This window comes from Barbus barbus (assembly GCF_936440315.1).
Source record: "Barbus barbus genome assembly, chromosome: 13".
Classification (NCBI taxonomy): domain Eukaryota; kingdom Metazoa; phylum Chordata; class Actinopteri; order Cypriniformes; family Cyprinidae; genus Barbus; species Barbus barbus.
Window position 1 is genome coordinate 11042138 of NC_136741.1, and position 23170 is coordinate 11065307.

General features: G+C 37.8%; 1 protein-coding gene across 1 annotated transcript in view; it reads right to left on the reverse strand.

Moving 5' to 3' along the window:
- Positions 1 to 23170, reverse strand: part of LOC306878685 (peroxisomal acyl-coenzyme A oxidase 1-like) — a 62741-nt gene that overhangs the window by 17395 nt on the left and 22176 nt on the right. Inside the window, exons 3-9 of the mRNA XM_079431169.1 lie at positions 15279 to 15439; positions 13838 to 13945; positions 13594 to 13713; positions 9533 to 9648; positions 6879 to 7048; positions 4764 to 4926; positions 4432 to 4622 (exon numbers count right to left, since the gene is read on the reverse strand). Of these exons, the coding sequence (XP_079287295.1) occupies positions 4432 to 4622; positions 4764 to 4926; positions 6879 to 7048; positions 9533 to 9648; positions 13594 to 13713; positions 13838 to 13945; positions 15279 to 15439 (1029 nt within the window). The remainder of the gene's footprint in view (positions 1 to 4431; positions 4623 to 4763; positions 4927 to 6878; positions 7049 to 9532; positions 9649 to 13593; positions 13714 to 13837; positions 13946 to 15278; positions 15440 to 23170) is intronic.

A 23170-nucleotide genomic window follows, 5' to 3' on the forward strand; every position in this document is an offset into this window, starting at 1 on the left:
TGAGACCCACTGTGTTTTAGAGGCCTTTTGCACTGTTATAGCACCACCCATGGTCCAATCTCCATGAAACTTTGCATGCTTGTTATGAGTCATCTTACACATGTTTTCAACAAGTTTTGTAAAGTTTTGAGTTTTTGTTTAGGTTTTATAGGCTTCTGGGTATATTTGGCCACACCTCTTTTTAATGACCCCGTTACAGCTAACCGAAGGACAAAATTCTATATATTTTTTTATAATTATTGATCTGGAGAGTCCAGAGATTATTACTGCAGTTGTTTGATCGAGATTGAGCAAAAAACCTAGGACTAGTTCGCAAAAGTAGGTTTTTAACATAATTGAGAATATTTTCTGAATGACTTGATTGACAGTATTAGTCCCAGAGGCAAAGTTGAATCAGGAAATCTATCAAATTATATGGAGATCTAGTGTTTGTGTGAATATATGAACATGTTCTACAATTTGAGGTAATTTTCTATACAAATATTGTATAGAAAATACCTTTAGGGTCATGAGTTGAACATGCCCACTGAGTTTCGTTCCGATCGACCTCCATTAACCTTGTCTAATAAGTGCTCAAAATTCATTGGTCGATGGCGGCCATGTTTTTTGAGGTACGCCAAAGTCCTCATAGACACTTATGGCACATTGGACCAAGACACTGCATACCAATTTTCAGGTCATTTTAACAAACTCTTGTGTAGTTATAGCTGTTTTTATGTTTTTTATCTTATAGTGCCAACAAGTGGCAGAGCTGTGCAATTTTTTTTATTTGACCAAAGATTGAGCTCTTACACATGTGTTCCGAATTTGGTGAAGAGTTCTCATTTCATTCACGAAATATAGTCTTTTTAGTAAAATTGGCCCTCCACTTTCGAACGTTTTGGCACCCCATTTCGATAGTTTTATATTTTAATAATTATTGATATTCACTCTCCAGAGAATTTTTCTGCACTGGTTTGGTTCAGATTGAACGAAAAACCTAGGACTAGTTCACAAAAGTAAGTTTTGGACATAGCTCAACTCGCAGCGCAAATCTGATTTTTTAGGCTTTTGTCCGCCTTGACCCAAGGATTCCAAAATTTTTGAGTCTACGACAAGCGGTTTAGGAGCTATTAGTGATTTCACATTTTTGTTCGCTGTAGCACCCCCCATAGGCCGATTGGGGCGAGCCTTTGCACCTGAGTAGCGAGCCAGACTACTACCTTCTGACAAAGTTTCAGCTCTCTGGGCCTTACAATTTGTTCTGCACTATCAGTTTTAAGGAAGAATAATAATAAAAATCCTAACAGTTACAATAGGGTTTCAGCACTTCGTGCTTGAACCCCTAAAAATCCTAACAATTACAATAGGGTTTCAATGCACTTCGTGCTTGAACCCCTAATAATAATAATAATAAATATAGCTGCAAGCAGCCATGACGGGGCCAAGCACATCAGCTAAGCATAGCACGGAGCATCAGAACAACTGCAGAAATTAGTAATTGAAGCCATTTTAAGATTATTGTAGACCAAATGGCTGAAAAATCATTTTAAACTACTAGTAATATGATTGAATGACTTTTCACTTTTGACCAACAGGAGGCACCATCATCAAATCGATGATGGCACACAATGGCACACACAAAGTTTGGTGTCAATATGCCAAAGTATTGCAGAGATACGGCCTCAAGTGTCATTTTTGCATTATAACTCAAATTCGCTGTTGTGGTATGTGAAAACTGTTTTGTCTATCAACACAAAATCCATAACTTTTTGTCAGCGTGGTCTGAAGATTATATGATTCGATTTTGGTGAAAATCGGACCAACAGTCTAGAAGGAGTTAGAAAAAGTAGGTTTTCAAGAGAAATCAAAATGGCGGACAGGAAGTTCGATTTACTATGACATGATTGATAGTTGTCAGCATGACCCAAGGAATAATTTGAGACCAGGTTCATTACAATAGGCTAATGCAATCAAAAGTTATTAGCATTTTTGTAAATTTCATTATTAATAATTAATGAATGGCTTATTACTTTTGATCAATAGGTGGCGCTGATACCAAACTGACGTGGCGTGGTCAGTGTGAGGTCACAATGTCACATACAAATTTTGGTGTGAATATGTCAAAGTTTCGCTGAGATACAGCCTTAGATGCAGTTTGTCATCTTACCAGCAAATTCGTTGACGCGCTAAACGAAAACTGTTTCGTATATCGACACAAAATCCATAACTTTTTGTCAGCATGGTCTGAAGATGATCCGAGTCAAATTTGGTGAAAATCGGACTAACGGTCTAGGAGGAGTTCGAAAAAGTAGGTTTTCAACATCAATCAAAATGGCGGACAGGAAGTTCATCCAATTATAGCAAAATTGGCATCGATGTTCTCAGCATGAACCAAGGAATCTATCAATATGAGTTTTATTACAATAGGCTAATATAAGCAAAAGTTATTAGCACTTTTAGAAATTTCATTATAACTTTTTTTTTGCCTCCAAACTTTTTGAGTACCATCAGGGCATGACGCCGAAGAAGCATACCGAGTTTCGTAACGATATGTCAATGCGTTCGTAAAATAGAGCATTTTACGACAAAATTCAACATGGCCGACGCCCAAAATGGCTCACATGTGAAAATTGGACATGGTTGGACTCAGCATGATGCGCCGAATCTAAAGAGACCATTTTTATGATTTTTGGCCAAACCATTCACAAGTTATAAGCAAAAATATGCATTTTTCATATCTCCTGACCACTAGGTGGCACAGCGTCGAAACACTGCAGGTCGCCTCAGGTCATGCTTGTTATAACACACACCAAGTTTCGTGTCAATACGCCAAACCTTTGCAGAGATATAGCCTCAGATCCGTTTTTGCATGCTTTTTGGCGAATTCGTTAGTGTGGTATTTGAGAACGCTTGGACAAATCGACTTGAATTCCATAACTATTTGCCTCCATGGTCTGTAGATGGTCTGAGCCAATTTTGGACGAGTTCGACAAAGTAGGTTTTACGAACAATAAATTATAGCGAAAAAACTAAACCTTACGATGTTTGAATTTTGGACTTGATTCGACTCAGCTTGAGCCAAGGATTCAGAGGAAAAAAAATAATTTTCATTTTGTGGCCTACGGTTCAAAGGTTATTAGCATTTCAAAATTGAATATCTGGACAAGTGGTGGCGCTACACAGTTTGAGTTAGAGACTCCAAATTTGCTGTGGTTACTATTGACACTATCATCTATCAGTGCGCCAAATTTTACAACTTTTCGTCAATCGGTTCTATGGGCTGCCATTGACTTCGCGGCGGAAGAAGAATAACGCTAACGGTTTCAATAGGTGCCTTCGCACCCTTCGGTGCTTGGCCCCTAATAATATACAAATTTAAATAAAAAGACACAATCAGTTAACGGATGTTAAATTGTTTTATCTATCTCTGATAATCCCAGGTTGCTATGGTCATGCAGGTTTGTTTACGCATTAAACATCCACACAACAGACAATTATGTCTGTTGGTTTCTAAATGCTATGCCAGTTTCAGATGTTATTTTTAATTGTGAAATTAAAAATTGATCCCAAATCGCTGCATGAAGTCACAAACATCCATTCTATTCATTGCAAAACAAATTGTTTTGAAAATTAATTCCATCCAAATAGTGCTGATGTTTAAAACAGTTAAAGGGATAGTTCACCCAAAAATGAAAATTAACCAATAATTTACTCACCCTCAAGCCATCCTAGGTGTATATGTTTTACAGTATAAACAGTAATCTCTAGCTTTCATTAACTTTAGTACACAGGTTCATGAGAGAGGTGCGTCCAGCGGATGACGCAGGACCTTTGTTTACAGGAGCAAAGGAAGCAAAGTTTCCTTACTTTAGCAAAGGAAAACCAGTCTCCTCTTGGCTTGTATCAAAATCCTCTGACATTTTTCTTTACAAATCTTCGTTTTGTACTTCTAATTCGTAACCAGTGTTTTGTTTTGCTCTCTCCTCTGCGCTTCCACGTTCGTAACTTCCCACAGGAGCTTACACTACGCCTACGTCCCATGTCATCCGCCTGAAACGGCATTCTATTGTGAATGCACATATGACAGTTAGTGGAACCTAGAGATTAGTGCTTATTAAAATTTTAAGTATGGATATTTTTCTTACAAAAATTCATGAATTCACTACAAGAGGCCTTTATTCACCTCCGGAGCCGTGTGAGGCACTTTTTTTATAATGTATGGATGCACTTTATTGGACTTCTTTTGGACTATTGAAAAATAACACCCACTCCCTGCCATTATAAAAATTGGAAGAGCCAGGATGTTTTTAAATATAACTCCGATTGGATTCCTCTGAAAGAACAAAGTCATTTACACCTAGAATGGCTTGAGGGTGAGTAAATCAGGAGGTAATTGAAAAAAAAATTAAATATCCCTTAAAGGTAAACAGGTGTTTTTTTGCTTTTTACCTAGCTGTCTGCAGCATCATAACAGTATTCTCTCCCTCATAAGTGCAGGTTGGTGTAAAGGTGACATAGATGTCAGGTAAACTGCTGCAGCGGGAGTAACCATGACCACCACATGACATGCGACAAACCTCAATTCCTGCATTTGCCACCCAGGTGGTAAAAGCTTTCAGACCAGCAGATAGAGCATGCAGCTATAGAAAGAATAGAATGGACAAATAAAAAAAGGAGAAATCAAGACACTGAAATTGAGCTAAAAACAGGCATATGCAAGCACATGAAACTCATGAACATGTATAAAATATAACACTTTTTAAGAACATATTTCTGCATACCTCTGGCAGTTCACTGAAGTCACCCCGATTAATGTCTCCTGAGATACGTTGGTATGTTTTACTCATGTATTGCCCCACAAAGTGGAAGGCATATGCAGTGGCCAGCAGAGGAAAGAGTTTATACTGCTGGGTCTGATAGTCTAGTATCTGTGGTTCTGGCTCTCTAAAAGGAAAAAAGAAATGAAAAGTTATTTAAAATCACCTAAAATATATACAGTTAGGTCCATATATATTTGAACACAGGCACATTTTTTATTATTATCTGCGGACCAAAAACATATTTAAGTTACAGTTATATAATGAATATGGGCTTAAAGTGCACACTCTGATCTTTAATTTGAGAGTACTCAAAATTGGAAAAAAAGTTAAGGAATTACAGCGCTTTAATATGAACCTCCCCACTTTTTCAAGGGACCATAAGTAATTGGACAATTGACTAAAATGCTGTTTCATGGGCAGGCGTGGGCTATTCCTTCATTATTTCTACATCAATTAAGCATGTAAAAGTTCTGGAGATGATTCTAAGTGTGCCATTTGCATTTGGAAGCTGTTGCTCTGAACCCACATCATGCAGTCAAAGGAGCTCTCCATGCAAGTGAAACAGACAATTGTTTGGCTTCAAAAAAAAAAAAAAAAAAATCCAACAGGAGGGTGGCCAAATCAACAGGTACATTCTGAGAAGAAGAAAAAAAGAACACACTGGTGAGCTCAGCAGCATAAAAAGGCCTGGACATCCAGGTGGCAACAGTGGTGGATCATCGGAGGATCCTCTCCATGGTAAAGAAAAACCCTTTCACAACATCCAGCCAAGAGAAGAACACTCTCCAGGAGGTAGGTGTGTCACTGCCAAAGTCTACAATCAAGAGAAGTCTTCACGAGAGCAAATACAGGGGGTTCACTGCAAGGTGCAAACAAGGCCAGATTAGACTTTGCCAAGAACATAAAAAAAAAAGAAAAAAAAAAAAAAAAAAGTCAGACCATTTCTGGAAAAGCATTCTTTGGACTGCTGAAATTAAGATCAACCTGTATCAGAATGAGGAGAAGAAAAAAGTATTGGGGAAGACTTAGAACAGCTCATGATCCAAAGCATAAAACATCATCTGTGAAACACGATGGAGCAGTGTGATGGAATGAGCATGCATGGCTTCCAGTGGCACTGGGTTACTGGGTTCACTGAAAATGTGACAGAAGACAGAAGCAGCCAGATGAATTCTGAAGTGTATAAGGATATACTGTCTGCCCAGATTCAGCCAAATACAGCAAAGTTATTTGGACGGCGCTTCATAGTACAAGTTGACAATGACCCAAAACATACAGCAAACGCAACCCAAAGTTTTTGAAGGTAAAAAAGTGGAATATTCTGCAACAGCCATGTCAATCTCCTGATTTCACTTGCTCAAGACAAAACTAAAGGCAGAAAGACCCACAAACAAACAATAACTGAAGTCAGCTGCTGCAAGGGCCTGGCAAAGCATCACAAAGGAGGAAACCGAGTATTTGGTGATGTCCATGAGTTCCAGACTTAAGTCAGTCATTGCCTGCAAAATATTCTCAACAAAATATTAAAAATTACCATTTTATTTGTGATTATAATTATTTGTCCAATTACATTTGAGCCCCTGAAAATGGGGGACTGTGTATAAAAATGGTTGTAATTCCTAAGCATTTTGTGTTATATTAAAAATTAAATTTGAATTAAAGCTTAAAGTCTGACTTCAATTTCATCTTGATCGTTTAATTTTATTTCTATTCTGGTGGCATACAGAGCCAAAATTGTGAAAATTTTGTCAGTTTCCAGTATATATGGACCTAACTGTATGTATGTATGTATATACATACGTACATACATACACACACCCACACACATACATACATACATATATATGTATGTGTGTGTGTGTATATATGTATGTATGTATGTATGTATGTATGTATGTATGTATGTATGTGTGTGTGTGTATATATATATATATATATATATATATATACATATACACATATATATACATATACACATATATATACACATATATATATATATATATATCTGAGCAAAAGTTTCAAAGAAAAACCCAACATTGTATGTGTATGTGTTTGAGTGAGACAGAGACCCACCCTTGCCGTAGTTCAGACTGGTGTCGGACTGCACTGTAACGAATGGCAATGGTGCAGGACTTTGAGAGAGCTCGTGCTGACTCCCCCACTATCATGGAACGAATAAACACCATGGTGCCATATGTGAGCTTATCGCTAGGAGGCTTCACATAAGTACCATCTGGCTCAACCTACACAAGCATATACACCACAAAGCTTTAATAGCATGCACCTGAGCTGGCATTAACACCAAGTACACAAAGTACTACTGATTAGGGCTGAACGATATATCGTTATCGTATCTATAATATCTAGATATGAACTTTCAAGATATTACTATCAAAAAAGCAACGATATAGACGATATAGATTTCCCCTCTCCGCGCTCGCCCCGCCCTGCATACAACTCTGGCAGTCACACAACGAACATCAGTTTTACGAGTGCCCTTGAATGCACCGCTAAAGACAGCGCGCGCACACTACAAAGACAGCGGAGAAATTAAAAAGAAAGAAAATGAGTGCGGGAGATAATGCGGCCGGTGGTAGTGCAGAATCTGACTTGGTGCCAAAACATAAATCATCTTCCATTATTTTGAGGTATTTTGGATTCAGAAAAGACGATGTAAACCAGAGTGACGTGTTGTGCAGGTCGTGCTTAACAAAAATTGCGACTAAGCAAGGTAGCACAACAAACATGTTTTACCACCTGAAACAACACCATCGCGTGCTGCATGAAGAGTGCATGACAATGAGAGAAACACCGGGGACTTCTCAGTCATCCCAAAATAAGCCACCTTTCGGTCAGCAGCAAAACATGTATCTGTCCCGTGCTAAGAAGCGAGCGATAGCAGTAGCCCTGCTAGTAATAAGAAGAAAGAGAGCAGCAAGAAAGAAGAGGCTGTGGGTGCATGAAACCCTGAGGTCCCTATACGACCGCAAACTTGTATGGTATAGCTCTGGAAATTCAGACACACAGAGAATCAGCTGTTCATCCATTTTGAGTTCGGCGCTTGTTTGGATGCCCCGTTTCTATTGGCCGCGCGGGGAAACGTCACAGAGCGCAGCGGCAAAAGTTTAACTATTTTGAACTTTGACCGCGGCGCGCGCGCAAGCTCGCCGCTGGTGCGCTCCGCTGCGCGTGCGCTTTGGTCGGCGCAGCAACTAATGCCGCGTCCTGTCCGTACGAGTCGACGTCCACCAGTGAGTTCTTAAAAATAAAACTACACTTTCCAAATTTTTTTGTATTATGATGTTTTTATTTTTCTGAGAAATGCTTGGTTTTCACCGAACCCGTAGTCATATCGTATCGTATCGATATCGAGATATCTGGCATGAAAATCGAGATATGAAATTTTGTCCATATCGTTCAGCCCTACTACTGATCCAGCTTATCTCAGCATGATCTTGGAATTTTCCAGTGAAAACAAGAGAATTCAGACTTATTCATTTGTTAAAATAGTTCAAATTAATAATTTCACAAATTTGCATTGATTTGTGTAGTGATCTAAAAATGATGTACAATCTGTAATCGTATCTTTTTTAGGGGTTCAAATGTGTTGCGCTGAAACCCGATTGTAATTGTTAGAATGGCCAAGGATCAGGGATCTCCATGTAAAACTGATTGTGCAGACCAAACCATAAATTGTCGAGACTTGAAACTTAGAGAGATGGTATGGTAGTACTAACATCACCTACAACGTGACCAAGGCTTGCCCCAATCGGCCTGATGGGGGCGCTACAGTGATCAAAAGTACGAAATCACTCATAACTCATAAACCGTCAGTCTCAGGCTCAAGTGTCTTATGTTGTTTGAATCCTTGGCTCATGCCAGAGAAAACGCATACAAATTTTGGGGTATTTCGCATTTTTTGAAAAACCTACTATTGCGAACTAGTCCTAGGTTTTTTGCCCGATCGAAACCAAACCAGTGCAGAAAGATTATCTGGTGAATATCAATAATTATCAAAAAAAGTTGATCTTTTGACTCGCCATCGCAAAGGGACGCCAAAACGTTCAAAAGGGGCAAGGCCACTTTTAGTAAAATGCCTATAACTCCTGAACGCAATGAGATATCTTCGCCAAACTCAGAACACTTATGTAAGAGCTCCATCTGGGAGCTGCGCAACCATTAACTATCAACTATCAACATGAAAATCAGAGTGCACGGTCTTGGTCCAAAGTGCCACAAGTGTCTATAAACTTCACAAAACCTGGTGAGCACTTGCAAGAGGTGATTCTAAACAAGCAAGGAGATCGGACCACCGCTGGTGCTATAACAGTCATAAATGTTAAAAAACTATATTTCTATGGTAAATTACACGGATAATATGTAATGTCTTGATGTAATCGCTGTAATCTAATCGCTGCTTGCAGCTAAATATTTACATTAGTTATTTTTTATCTCACAACATGTTGCTTTTTGGTTTATTTACAGGACTAAAATAGATTTTGTCTCTTGTATTTTGGAACTCCGTTAATATAGGTTAGGTTAGAAAGCTTTATTAATTCCTGTCAAAGGGGAAACTCATCTGCCACCTTTTCAACTATACATTACAAACAATACAAAACAGTTCCACAGTACATTCCCAAAACACACACACAAATCAAACAATACAATAATTATGAGGCTTCAGTAAAAAAATCTAACTGCAACAAACATGAGCAGGATCTGCTGACCTTGGCATACTTCATCAGCATATTCTCACGTGGAATCCTGACATTTTCCAGTTTCAAGTAGCCATTATCCACCTCATCAAAACCAAATTTGGGGCCAATATCACCGACCACCACACCTGTTCAAACACAACATATTTGAAAATAGTGGCTTAACTATTGAAGACTACATTCTGTACACATGTAACACACAAATAAGATTACTAAATAAATAATGAAACATCTGATTGTCTGATCTAAATGTAGATATGTCAGCAAAAAAAAAAACCACTATATACATTGATAAACGTTGCCAGGGCAGAATGACTTGAATAATAATAATAATAATAATTATTATTATTATTATTCAAATATTGTAGATTATTATAAAGTCCATTACAACAAAAAGAAAAAAGTTATTTTAAATTTTTGGTGGGTATATGCTGTTTTAGACTGTCAGTTACTGTTTGCCATGCGGCACCGTCACGTTTATATATAGATATTAGGGATGTAACGGTATGAAAATTTCTCATCACGATTATAGTGACCAAAATTATCACGGTTATCAGTATTTTCACGGTATTGTTAAAATGTGCTGGAGATGTTCAAAAAGTACCGAAACATAAATCACATCACCAAGTTTTATACTTAAAAATCAACAAACAGCAAATAAAATGACTTTTTGTTTGCATAATCACTAAAACAATAACATTACCAATGAGGTCTGGATTTTAAATGACAACTTGACTGACAACAGTTTAATAGCATGTTCAAATAAATAATGTAAATGTTCAAATAAAGCTTTGAAAAAGTTTCATATAAAGGTAAACTCACATTTCAGCCTTTAAAGAAAAGAGTTAAGTCAGAATGATAATTGATTAATAAGGGGAAGGGGAGGGGGGAACTGGTGTGTGGCCAAGTATGGTGACCCATACTCTGAATTTGTGCTCTGCATTTAACCCATCCAAGTGTACACACAGTAGTGAACACACACCCGGAGCAGTGGGCAGCCGATGCTGCGGCGCCCGGGGAGCAGTTGGGGGTTCGGTGCCTTGCTCAAGGGTCTCACCTCAGTCGTGGTATTGAGGGTGGAGAGAGAGTTGGTTATTCACTCCCCCACCTACAAACCCTGCCGGACCTGAGACTCGGACCCACAACCAGGGCATGCAAATTTGGTCCGTTTTTTGGCCAGACAGAAACTGCACACAGGCTGAATGTAAATAAGTGTCTGTAAATGCACTCTCTGACAGCAGGTGGCGCTTTATATGGAAAAGCTGAATTACAGCTGATTCCCGTGAACTCCGCGAACAAAGCAGTATTGTGTTTAAGGACACTTCCTTTAGGTATTAAATGGAGCTGAGATGAAAACAAAATGCCATCGAATCGTTTCTGAAGACAGTCAGATCCTTCAGAGGTACATTCATATAATTAATTCACTGATATATTCATTTGTATAATTCCCTCAGCACTCTTTTAAAACCTCCCAGCTTTTCCGCCCTGTTTTCACTCAGAATGAAACTACTCTGCTGCTGTGCGCTCCTGAGACTGTTACACTCTGCTTTATGCTGGACAGTATTTGTTTATCGTGAGTTGTTCAGATCGCGGTAATCGAATACGGTTTTAATGATAATTAAAATATGAAACGGTAATACTAACCGTGGGGAATTTTATCATGATTTATCGTCAAACCGGTAATCGTTACATCCCTAATAGATATTTGACTAGAAAGAGCTAAGGGTGTGTTCCTTCCAGTTCACCAAGTTTAGCAAATTTAGTGGAGTGTTAGGTCCTTAGAGGATTTTTTTTTATTTGTGAAATTTCACAACCACCCCCTCCACTTGCAAATCCAACAAATCGCCATATATGAGTTATTGAAATGTTATTTTTCAATTGGTGCCATTGAATGGTGATTTGGCTTTAAAAATCTAAGACTGCTACTACCAAAACATCAAAACCTACAAATATATAAATCTTAAGGGGTTAGTTCACCCAAAAATGAAAATTAGCCTGTTTTTCTTTACTCACCCTCGAGGCACCCTAGGTGTATATGACTTTCTTCTTTCAGACGAATACAAAAAAGTATTTTTTGTATTCGTCTGAAATGTTTCTAAAAGCGTTATGGCATTTGTTTGTGATGTGTTGTTTATTGTGCATTGCGTGACTGTCAGTTGAGCAGCAAGAACCCAGCGCATATCAATTCTCACAATGATGCGTTCTGTGTTCTCGCGTCCTTCCAAGTTCGTTCCTTTCGTTCTTTTAAGGTAGCCTGGCAAGACTCCAGGAGAACACAAGACTGTTCTTTGCGTTCTTGAAATTGTGAAACAGCCTGTGTAATCACTGCAGCCCATCTAAACAGTCTTATAGTCATACATATAAAAAAAAACAAGCAAAACCTCACACATACTCTATTCTATATCTCCACATACAGTTGAAACCAGATATTTACATACACTTCAGAAAAAAACACAAAAACTTTTTTTTCTTTACTGTCAAACATTAAATCAGAGTAAACGTTTTCTGTTTTAGATCAATAAATATTAACATATTTTCTGCATTTGTTAAATGTCAGAATCGAGCGAGGGATAATTTTTATGTATTTTTTTTATCACTTTCATCAAAGTCAGAAGTATACATACACTAAGTTTATTGTGTCTTTAAACAAAAAGAAAACTCCAGATGATTCCATTCTGAGCTTAAGAAGCTTCTGATAGGTTAATTGATTCAATTTGAGTTAATTGGTGGCACACCTGTGGATGCATATAAAGGCACACCTCAAACACAGAGCCTCTTTCTTTGACATCATGGGAAAATCAAGAGAAATCAACCAAGACATCAGGAAAAGAATTGTGGACCTCCACAAGTGTGGCTCATCCTTAGGTGCAATTTCCAGATGCCTGAAGGTCCCACGTTCATCCGTTCAGACAATAATATGCAAGTATAAAAAACATGGGAATGTACAACCATCATACCGCTCAGGAAGGAGACGGATTCTGAGTCTCAGAGAGGAACGTTTTTTGGTGCGAAATGTGCGAATCAGCCCCAGGACAACAGCAAAAGACCTTGTGAAGATGCTGGCTGAAACTGGTAAGACAGTGTCCTTATCCACAGTAAAACGAGTCCTGTACCACCATGAGCTGAAAGGTTACTCTGGGAGGAGAAAGCCATTACTTCAAAACCACCATAAAAAAGCTAGACTACAGTTTGCAACTGCACATGGGGACAAAAATCTTAATTTCTGGAGACATGTCCTGTGGTCTGACGAAACAAAAATTGAACTGTTCGGCCATAATGATAAACGGTATATTTGGAGGAAAAAGGGCGAAGCTTTGAAGCCTCAGAACACCATTCCAACTGTGAAGTATGGGGGTGGTAGTATAATATTGTGGGGCTGCTTTGCTGCAGAAGGGACTGGTGCACTTCACAAAATAGATGGCATCATGAGAAAAGAAAATTTTGTGGATATATTGAAGCAACATCTGAAGACATCAGCCAGGAAGTTAAAGCTTGGGCGCAAATGGGTCTTCCAAATGGACAATGACCCCAAGCATACCTCCAAATTAGTTACAAAGTGGCTTAAGGACAACAAAGTCAAGGTATTGGAGTGGCCATCACAAAGCCCTGATCTCAATCCCATAGAAAATTTGTGGGCGGCACTGAAAAGACGAGTGCGAGCAAGAAGGCCTACAAACCTAACCCAGTTACACCAGTTCTGTCAAGAGGAGTGGGCCAAAATTCCAGCAAACTATTGTAGAAAGCTTGTGGAAGGATACCCAAAACGTTTGGCCCAAGTGAAACAGTTTCGGGGCAATTCTACCAAATACTAAGGAAGTGTATGTATACTTCTGACTTTGATGAAAGTGATAAAAAAATATATATAAAATTCTCCCTCGCTCGATTCTGACATTTAACATATGCAAAAAATATGTTAATATTTATTGATATAAAACAGAAAAAGTTTACTCTGATTTAATGTTTGACAGTAAAGAAAAAAAAGTTTTTGTGTTTTTTTCTGAAGTGTACGTAAATATCTGGTTTCAACTGTATATAATCACGCAACTATACCAAGATTAGTCAAGATTCTGTACCTGGCAGTGGCATGTGTGTCTTCATACAACGAATGGGTGTGATAAAGGCATGTAGGCCATGACACTTGCCCTGCGTGTACAGCTGAGCCAGGACTATAGCATGATTTGAGGTTTTACCCACTACAAAGACAAATACAGAGAAAAAATGAATTATAAAAAAAATTAAAAAATTATATAATCAGTTGTACACAGTGCAATCTAATATTTAACATAAAATGATGTGATTTGAACGTAGCTTACTCACATCCACCTGGCCACCATTTAATAGAGGAGATTGTTGGACTGTTCAAAACAAACTCTTGGGTGGAAGGGTCATAAGTAGCAGTGGTTTCAAGACCACGGATGTGTGTACCTAAAAGGATGAAATACATGCAAAACACCACACACAACTGTTACTACAGATCTAATGCAAGAACATCAAAATGAAATTCATTCATTCAAAGTGAAATTCATATTTAATGCAGCTCCAAAGTCAAATATTGCTTATTATTTATACAAACATCTGGAACTGAGCAAATGTACATGATACAAGCTCTTATCCCCTTGGTGGTTCAGTGTAAAAGTTTTCATAATTTTTCCATTTAAACAGCATGGTTAAGTTAACCCTTGTAAGGTGTCTGACAGCAAGAAAAAAAAAACTCTTTATCAACAAAACAAAAGCCTAAGCCTTTTTTGTAACATGATTCATGTTTTAGTTATATACAATTTGTTTACTGTCAGTAAATTGCTTATAATAAATTAACTCTTTGCCGCTCAGTGTAAATTCCTCCAAATGTTAGTTGCCAGTGCATAAACAACATAGACACAGAGCTGATAGTGAGGAGTTAAAAAACAAAAACAAAAATTCTGGCAAGGTTTTACTTAAAAGGTTTGTGCATGCAAATGCTCTAACAGCAAATATTGATTGTACACACACAGTTACTCACATGCATGTGTCAGTTATTATCACTTTGTTAAAGGCCAGTTCTCTCCTTTTTCAACTTGGGCACTGTTCCAAGATAGTACCCTATACAAACTCTGTCACTCTCTCTTTATCTCTCTATACAGTACCAGTGAAAATGATTTGAAAACTTACATTTCTCCAGATTTTATCACAAAATTATAACAAACAATTAGAACCAATTAGCTAATCTTTAGCACATGTAACAGCCAAACACACCTGCACCATTGATTCTAAAATAGATATCAACACAGTTGCAAAAGTTCCCACAAATGAGCTGCACTTCTAAGTTTACATTTACATTTACATTTATTAATTTAGCTGACGCTTTTATCCAAAGCGACTTACAATTGCTATATATGTCAGAGGTCGCACGCCTCTGGAGCAACTAGGGGGTTAAGTGTCTTGCTCAGGGACACATTGGTGTCTCACAGTGGATTCGAACCCGGGTTTCTCACACCAAAGGCATGTGTCTTATCCACTGCGCCATCACCACCCCGGAAGTTGCTTCGCTTCCACCTTTCTGCTCAATTCATTGATGGAGTTTACATTACGAGACTGTGCTGGCCACTGATTTGAAAATACTGTGTTAGTTTTTTTGTTTTTGGTTTTGGTATAAATCACTGACACTGGATCATCCAACAATGTGATTGTTAAATTCTGTAATCCAGTAGTGTATAAGACCACATGATCCAATGCAAACCAGTGCCTCAGTATTGCAGTGAGTGAGTGTCAAATTTGTTACCGTGCCCCATCTCAGTCTGCGCGTAGGTGCCAATAATCTCCAAGTTCCATGCTGGCATGAAGAAAGCTTCCAGTTGTGCAGGTGAGGATTGGTTCAACAGCGTCGGCAGGAACATGACCAAATGCAGGTCAAGGGGCTCTGGACGCCCCCGGTGCACACAGCTTTGGTAGGGAAGGGGTAAAAGTGAGTGGAGCATTAAAAAAATAAAGGTGCGGGAAGAGATAGAACGGCAAGTAGGAAGAGTAGAAAAGCAGAAGATTTATTTAGATAGCAGAGAAACAAACATGGGATTAAATATTAAGTTTCATGAAACGGAAAAATTATTTCAGATGACATATAGGAAGTAGATTAAAAAAAAAATTGGGTTTGTGTGGATATAGATTAACAGGAATGGGATTAAACAAAATGACAAAAACAAAAGGAGAAAAATCATTTAAGCAGGTCATGCAGATTAAACATCGGATTTAATAATGATTTACAATTCTATTAATTCAAATAAATAAGAACAATAAATATAAATATAGCCACTAGCGGCAATCGCCGAGGTCCAAGCACAGACCATTGGGCAAATGATGTTGAAAAGACATCAAATTGACATCAAAAACAAGGTAAAATTTTGCAAATCCAACTGATGTCAAAACTTGGAAGGATGCAGATTTAATGTAAATTGACTGCCAAACATATTGGCCCACGTATACATTAAACCAATTTGAGTGTGGAATTAACTTCCTATTTTCACCCAATTACCACTGGAAGAAATTGCTGTCCAAACGGAGTTTAAAATGTTAGTAACTAATATTTGACATTAAATTGATATCAAGGTGCCCGGCTGCCCGCTGTGAAATGCCTCGTGTAGAGGATTCAGTTATGTTAATGGCAATGTCTCTTTTCAAACGTAATATGAGTAGGCCTATTTAAGTGTCTTTCTATAGAAGTATTATTTTATTACCATATCACAACAGACGAATAATATTCTCTCTCTTCATTTTAACTGAACCGCAATATATGCAGTCGTGTCTGACAACTTGACAAATGTTTTCTGAAATCACAATATATAAATAAATATGAAGATATTTTGGAAATCACAGATTTCTTTGGAAACTGATTAAACTTAATTGATTACACTTTAAGATAGTTTTAGCCTTTATTAAACTTTATGAAACTATAATGAATGTTAAGTTAATCTATTGTACAATTTACACAGACTTTAAACTATACAATCTAAAAGAGTTTGTTGCTTGTGCCTTCCTCTTTTGGTCAACATTAATATCAAGTCTTTCATCTCTCAATAGAAATCTCAATAGATTTCTTATCCTGTGGTTCCCTCTAGTGGAGAATATTAGTACAACATGTTGTAGTCGATCGGCCATTTTGAGTTGGCAAAAACTTCTTTTCCCGTTCTCCTCTTCAACCACTTGACTGATTCACACAAATTCTGCATGTATCATCTATAGACACTAATGGCAAAAAGTTAGCAAAATAATTTTAATTAGTCAAACCATTTAGAAGATATATGCCAATGCATTTTGTAGCCATTGCTCCATGCACTTATTAAACTATCTTCTTCTAAGCTATTTGATGAATCCAAATTCTTTTGATAACTTTTTGTCATGAGGGTCCCTAGATGATACTTACCAAATTTGGTGTTACTTGGGCAAATGGTCTAGGACGAGTTTGAAAAAGTAATTTAAGAAACAGCTCCAAATGGTGGAATAATTTAATGCACGACAAAAATCTGAGATATGCGTTTTGTTCAGCTTGATGCAGAGAATCATAGGAAAAAATTTATATTATAACCTGTATAGTTTTGGAAATATGAGCAAAAACGTAAAAGTACTCATAGTGCCACCCATGGTCTGGTCGGGGTGTGTGAGTGCACCTGAGTTGTGGGGGAGATTTGGGACCATCCTGCCAAATTTGGTGTTTCTACGACTTACGGTTTTGACTGGCCAGGCACTTTTAGGGCAGAAAAAGAATACTAATAATAATAAGAAGAAAATCAGTACGAAAACAATAGGGTTCCGGCAACTTTGGTATAATACCTGATAAAGGTAACTGCATAAACTTTATTCAGCAGGGGTTCTCAAACATTTTGGGGCCAGGGACCCCTTACATGTGAGAAAATTTTCCAAGTACCCCTTCATAATTATAACAGTGATTAATCAAGTGATTATGCTTATAATAATTTGTATATGGCATTGGAACTTCTATTGTTAATTTTCCTGGATTCAAATTTAATGGGCTAATTAAATTGTAGTCATCTTAAAACATGTCTGACAAATGTAATTTATAAAACTTTAATATCCTAGTATTTTATTAAAATGTTTACAATATGGATGTTTTATTCATTTCAGAAATTGTGTTGTTTGTTTTAACTTTTCTTTGTTAAATGATTACAAACATAAAACATTTTCAATTAAATCTTTTAAAATGTGATCAAATGACAATTTTACAATTCCCTTTTAATTTTGATAAAGTGCTATACAGCAGAGGTTTACTGTAAAAATGAAAAATGTAATAAAAATAGCGTGATTATTCCTTTAAAAATAGTTTTCATAATTGTATTATTATTATTGTTGTTGTTGTTATCATTACTATATAATCTACTACTACTTTGAGAAATACATTCTACTGTACAATTATAATGTATTTGTCACAATTTCAAGTTCAATTAAACTCTTCCAGGCTAGAGCCTTACTGCATTTCAGGGCCCCCGACTTATTTACACACCTATGGATTAAAACTGGGGCTGCCCCGACTAAATATTTTTCTAGTCGGCTAATTATTTAAATACTAAACCATAATGAGCCTTTAATAGCTAGCTAGCCTAAGTTTGCCGCAAAGCACCAACAAAAGTAATGACTATGAATGTGTCAGGAAAAGCAGAAAGGAGATTTTTTATTATTATTATTTATTATTAAACTAGTGTTCTTTGATGTCTTCCTAGATGTCTTCAAGATGGCGCCGCTGATGGCAGCTATTGTGCGTTGCTCTCCAGTGTTTGTACTGTTTTTGTTTGTTTTTCCTGTTTTTTGTTTTTCAAATAAGATCAGTTTTACCAGGGATGACCTGCTGAACATTCGGCAGAAATGCCGAAAAATCTTTTACCGGATTTAGATTTTTCGGATGTTTTGCTGGACATTGTAGTTGGCGGAGCCGTAGCTCTGGTCAAACGCTACAGGAGGTGCAGGCAGGGGAAGAGAGCGGGAGCGCTTGTGAAGCTTTGTCAGCGCGGATTTCGAATAGCGTTGCCTAGCATCTGGCGAATCTCCGCTCTCTACCCAATAAAACGGATGAACTCCTTCTGCTCTCCAGGACAAACAAGGATTTCTCTAACTCTGCTGCCCTGTGTTTCACGGAAACCTGGCTGAATGCCGACATACCAGACAGCGTGATTCATCTGCCTAATTTCACAGTGATCAGAGCAGATTGCGACGCAGAATCAACGGGGAAATCGCGCGGCGGTGGGATTTGCTTTTACATCAATGAGAGGTGGTGTACAGATGTAACTGTGTTAAAGAAGATGTGCTGTTCAGATCTAGAAACGCTCTTCATTAACTGCAAGCCGCGGGAGTTCTGCTTGTTCATTCTCGTGAGTGTTTACATTCCACCACAAGCGAACGTGAGCACAGCTTTACAGAAACTCGCTGATCTGATCACAGACACAGAACAACAACACCCGGACTCTGTTTTAATCATTCTCGGGGACTATAATAAAGCAAATCTCTCCTGCGAACTGCCAAAATACAGCCAGCACATCACATGTGCCACCAGAGACAGTAATATTGGATCACTGTTACACAACAAAGGATGCATATCACTCTGTTCCACGAGCAGCTTTAGGACTCTCTGATCACTGTGTTGTTCATCTTATTTCAACCTACAGGCAGAAACTTAAATCTGCAAAGCCTGTGTTAAGATCTGTTAAAAGATGTACTAATGAAACAGAGCGGGATTTACAAGCCTGTTTCTCTCTCACTGATTGGACTGTTTTTGAAGCCGCTGCCATCGATCTGGACGAGCTCACAGAGACTGTAACATCTTATATCAGTTTCTGTGAGGATATGTGCATTCCTAACGGGACTCATCTAATCTACAACAATGACAAACCATGGTTCACTGCAAAACTTGCTTACAGAATGCTTACAGAAAGGGGGATAAAGTCTTGTACAAACTGGTCAAATACACACTGGAAAAGGAGATCAGAGTGGCAAAGAGAAATTATTCTGACAAGCTAAGGAAAAAAATATCTTCCAGTGATCCTGCTTCAGTGTGGAAAGGCATAAAGGATATTACCAGTTACAAGTCACCATCCCCCAGCACTGTGATCCACTGTCTGTCAGTGGATCAACAGCTTCCTGACAGACAGACAGCAGCTAGTAAAGCTTGGTAAATTCACATCCGGCACTCGTACCATCAGCACTGGAGCTCCTCAGGGCTGCGTACTCTCCCCACTGCTCTTCTCCCTCTACACCAACGACTGCACCTCTAAAGACCCCTCTGTCAAGCTCCTGAAGTTTGCAGATGACACCACACTGATTGGCCTCATCCAGGATGGTGAAGAGTCAGCTTACAGAGAGGAGGTTAAGGAGCTGGCTGTCTGGTGCAGTCTTAACAACCTGGAGCTTAATACGCTCAAAACTGTGGAGATGATCTTGGACTTCAGGAGAAACCCTCCTCTCCCCCACTCACCATCATGAACAGCACTGTGACTGCAGTGGAGTAATTCAGATTCCTGGGCACCACCATCTCTCAGGACCAGAAGTGGGATATTCACATAGACTCCCAGAGAGGTTGTACTTTCTTCGCCAGCTGAGGAAGTTCAATCTGCCACAGAAGCTGCTGAAACAGTTATACTCCGCCATCATTGAATCCATCCTCTGCACTTCAATAACTGTCTGGTTCAGCTCAGCTACCAAATCTGACCTCAGAAGACTACAGAGGGTAGTCCGGACTGCTGAGCAAATCATTGGTGCAACCCTCCCCACTCTCCAAGAACTGTACTTATCCAGATTGAGCAAAAGGTCTGGTAAAATCACTCTAGACCCCTCACATCCAGCACACTCCCTCTTTGAACTGTTACCGTCTGGTCGACGCTACAGAGCTCTGAGCATCAGAACGACCAGACACAGGAACAGTTTCTTCCCTCAGGCAATCCATCTCATGAATACTCAACAATAAATGTGGAACACACAACTGTAATACATTATCCATTCACCACACTCACTTATTTTATTTTTATTTTCTCATTTCTAATTTGCACATACTTGACCTGTACATACATAGTTGTCTATATTATATATTGTGTTTTTGCTGCTTCATACATTGCCTATTTGGATTTGCCTATTTTAAAACGAATTACATAATAATAGTTTTTGATATAATGATACAGCTCTATAATAATAAATAATAATAATAATAATAATAATAATAATATACAAAATATTACAGAAAAAGACGCTCAGTTAATGGACTTACAAGACTGTGGGATGGCAATGTTCTCTTGTAGGCCTATTTTATTTTATGTAATTTATGTAACATTTATTCATGATAAGCCTCATTCGAATGCTGTCTACATCGCGCACAATACACTCTGGTAGCCTAGGCATATGGTTAATATAATAATTTAATAATGTAATAATTTCTATATTAATTGATTAATTAAAATAAATAAAAATATTAATAAATCCTTCTGTGATAATCCCAGGTTGCTATGGTCACACAGGTTTGTTTATGCATTAAACTTGTGGCCACGAGAAAATATGTCATTCCCTCAACATAAGAAGAGCCACGAGAAATGGATGTTGTTCCTTCAACATAGTGTCTCGAGTAGGGATGGCTCGATACCATAATTTTGGCTTCGATACTATACCAGAACATAATACCTCGGTATCGATACCATAGGTGACAAATAACCGGCCTCAAAAGATAAGTGAATTGAAAACTATTTTATTAAAAAAAAAATAATAATAATAATAATAAAAAACTGTTCTTATCTAAATACATTTGTATCAAATAGTAAAAAAAAAAAACTACAGGGAACATAGGTTACATTTTGATGTTGGTGGAAAAACAATGTAATACAATGAAAATATATTCAAATTTTCTTATCTTTTTAGTGCAAACACATGTCTCAAAATGTAACAAAAAACCTACCGGGAACATAGGTTAAATTTTTACTGAGTTTGAAGAAAAAAAATACAACTGAAGTAATGCAATTAATGCAACAAATGTTGCTTTATTGTAAAGTGTTATTCTAACAAAGTAATATTCAAAATCACGTTATTATTTCTCTCTCTCTCAGATTGTTTTCAGATTTCAGACTCAGCCAAAGAAAAAGCATTAAATATAAATCTCACTCTCTCGCTCTCTTGGCTGCTTCATAATAGCGGTCGGCAGCTCGGCAGAAACATTCCCTTCATATTATTGACACTAAAATTAATATAGCAAAACATTTGCTTAATTCAAGTTCAATTATTATTAGACTGTATGAAATGCAAGTGCATATTTTACTTTACCAAAACTTCACTGGTTCTAGTGTGTCACACACACGCACGTTTGAGCTTTCGTTGTTACTGTATCACATCTTATGTATGTGCATTGATCAGTTGTGAATAAAAGTTCAAATTAAATCTGAACTTATGAATGATGCACTCACCTGTCGATCTCTTAATTCTCTGAAAAGATCAGGATGAACAAGCGACAAATCCATGGCAAGATTTGGTGTTTTGCCTCCTGTGGCAACACATGATTTATAGCAACGCTTGCATACAGGTTCAGTAAGATCTATTCTTTCACCTTTATCATCTGTTTTGTATGCAAACTAATGCCATATTTCACTTCTACTGTTCTCTTATTAATTTCAGGCGTATAGATAGAGTTTCATCTGTTTAATCCATTGTGTTGTTATATTGTCACATTTACCAGTTGCGCAGAAATTTGGGAAGCACTGCAGCCAACAGGTGCACTTTGCAACAGCAGTGCATGAAATACCGAACTGAGCAAAATTATGATATTGCACCATTTGAAATATTATACCGATATTTTTCCAGTTTCGGTATACCACACATCCCTAGTCTCGAGGCCACGACTTCACATTAACTGGCCACGACATAAGCATGTCATTACCTCGACAAACCTTGTGGCCACAACATATCACATTCCCACTAGTTAATATGATGTTCCCACAAATTAATATCTCGTGGCCACAACATATTATTTACGTTCCCACGAGTTAAAAAGTCATAACCACGTCAAAACTAAGTGAATGAAGCATGTGCCCTCTAGACCCCTAAAAGTAAATGTCATCATTTACTTACCCACAAATTCTTCCAACAATTTGAGGGTAAGTAAATGATGACAAAATCAAAATATTTGGGTGAGCTATCCCTTTAAAACAGGTTCTCTTCAGTGGCAAAGCATGGGACAAACCAGTATAGCTCCTATCTACTTAAATATGAAAAGAACAAAATCTCTGAAGCTGTTTGTCAAGATTTTATTTTTTCCAAAAATATGTTTCAAATCATGCTAAAATAAAAACCATGTTAGATCTGTCTAGCTAATGCATATGCATATTAAAGAATAAATAGTCCACACTAGGGCTGAACGATATATCGTTATCGTATCTATATCGAGATATGAACTTTCAAGATATTACTATCGAAAAAAGCAACGATATAGATTTCCCCTCTCCGCGCTCGCCCCGCCCTGCATACAACTCTGGCAGTCACACAACGAACATCAGTTTTACGAGTGCCCTTGAATGCACCGCTGAGGTCCCTATTCGACCGCAAACTTGTATGGTATAGCTCTGGAAATTCAGACACACAGAGAATCAGCTGTTCATCCATTTTGAGTTCGGCACTTGTTTGGATGCCCCGTTTCTATTGGCC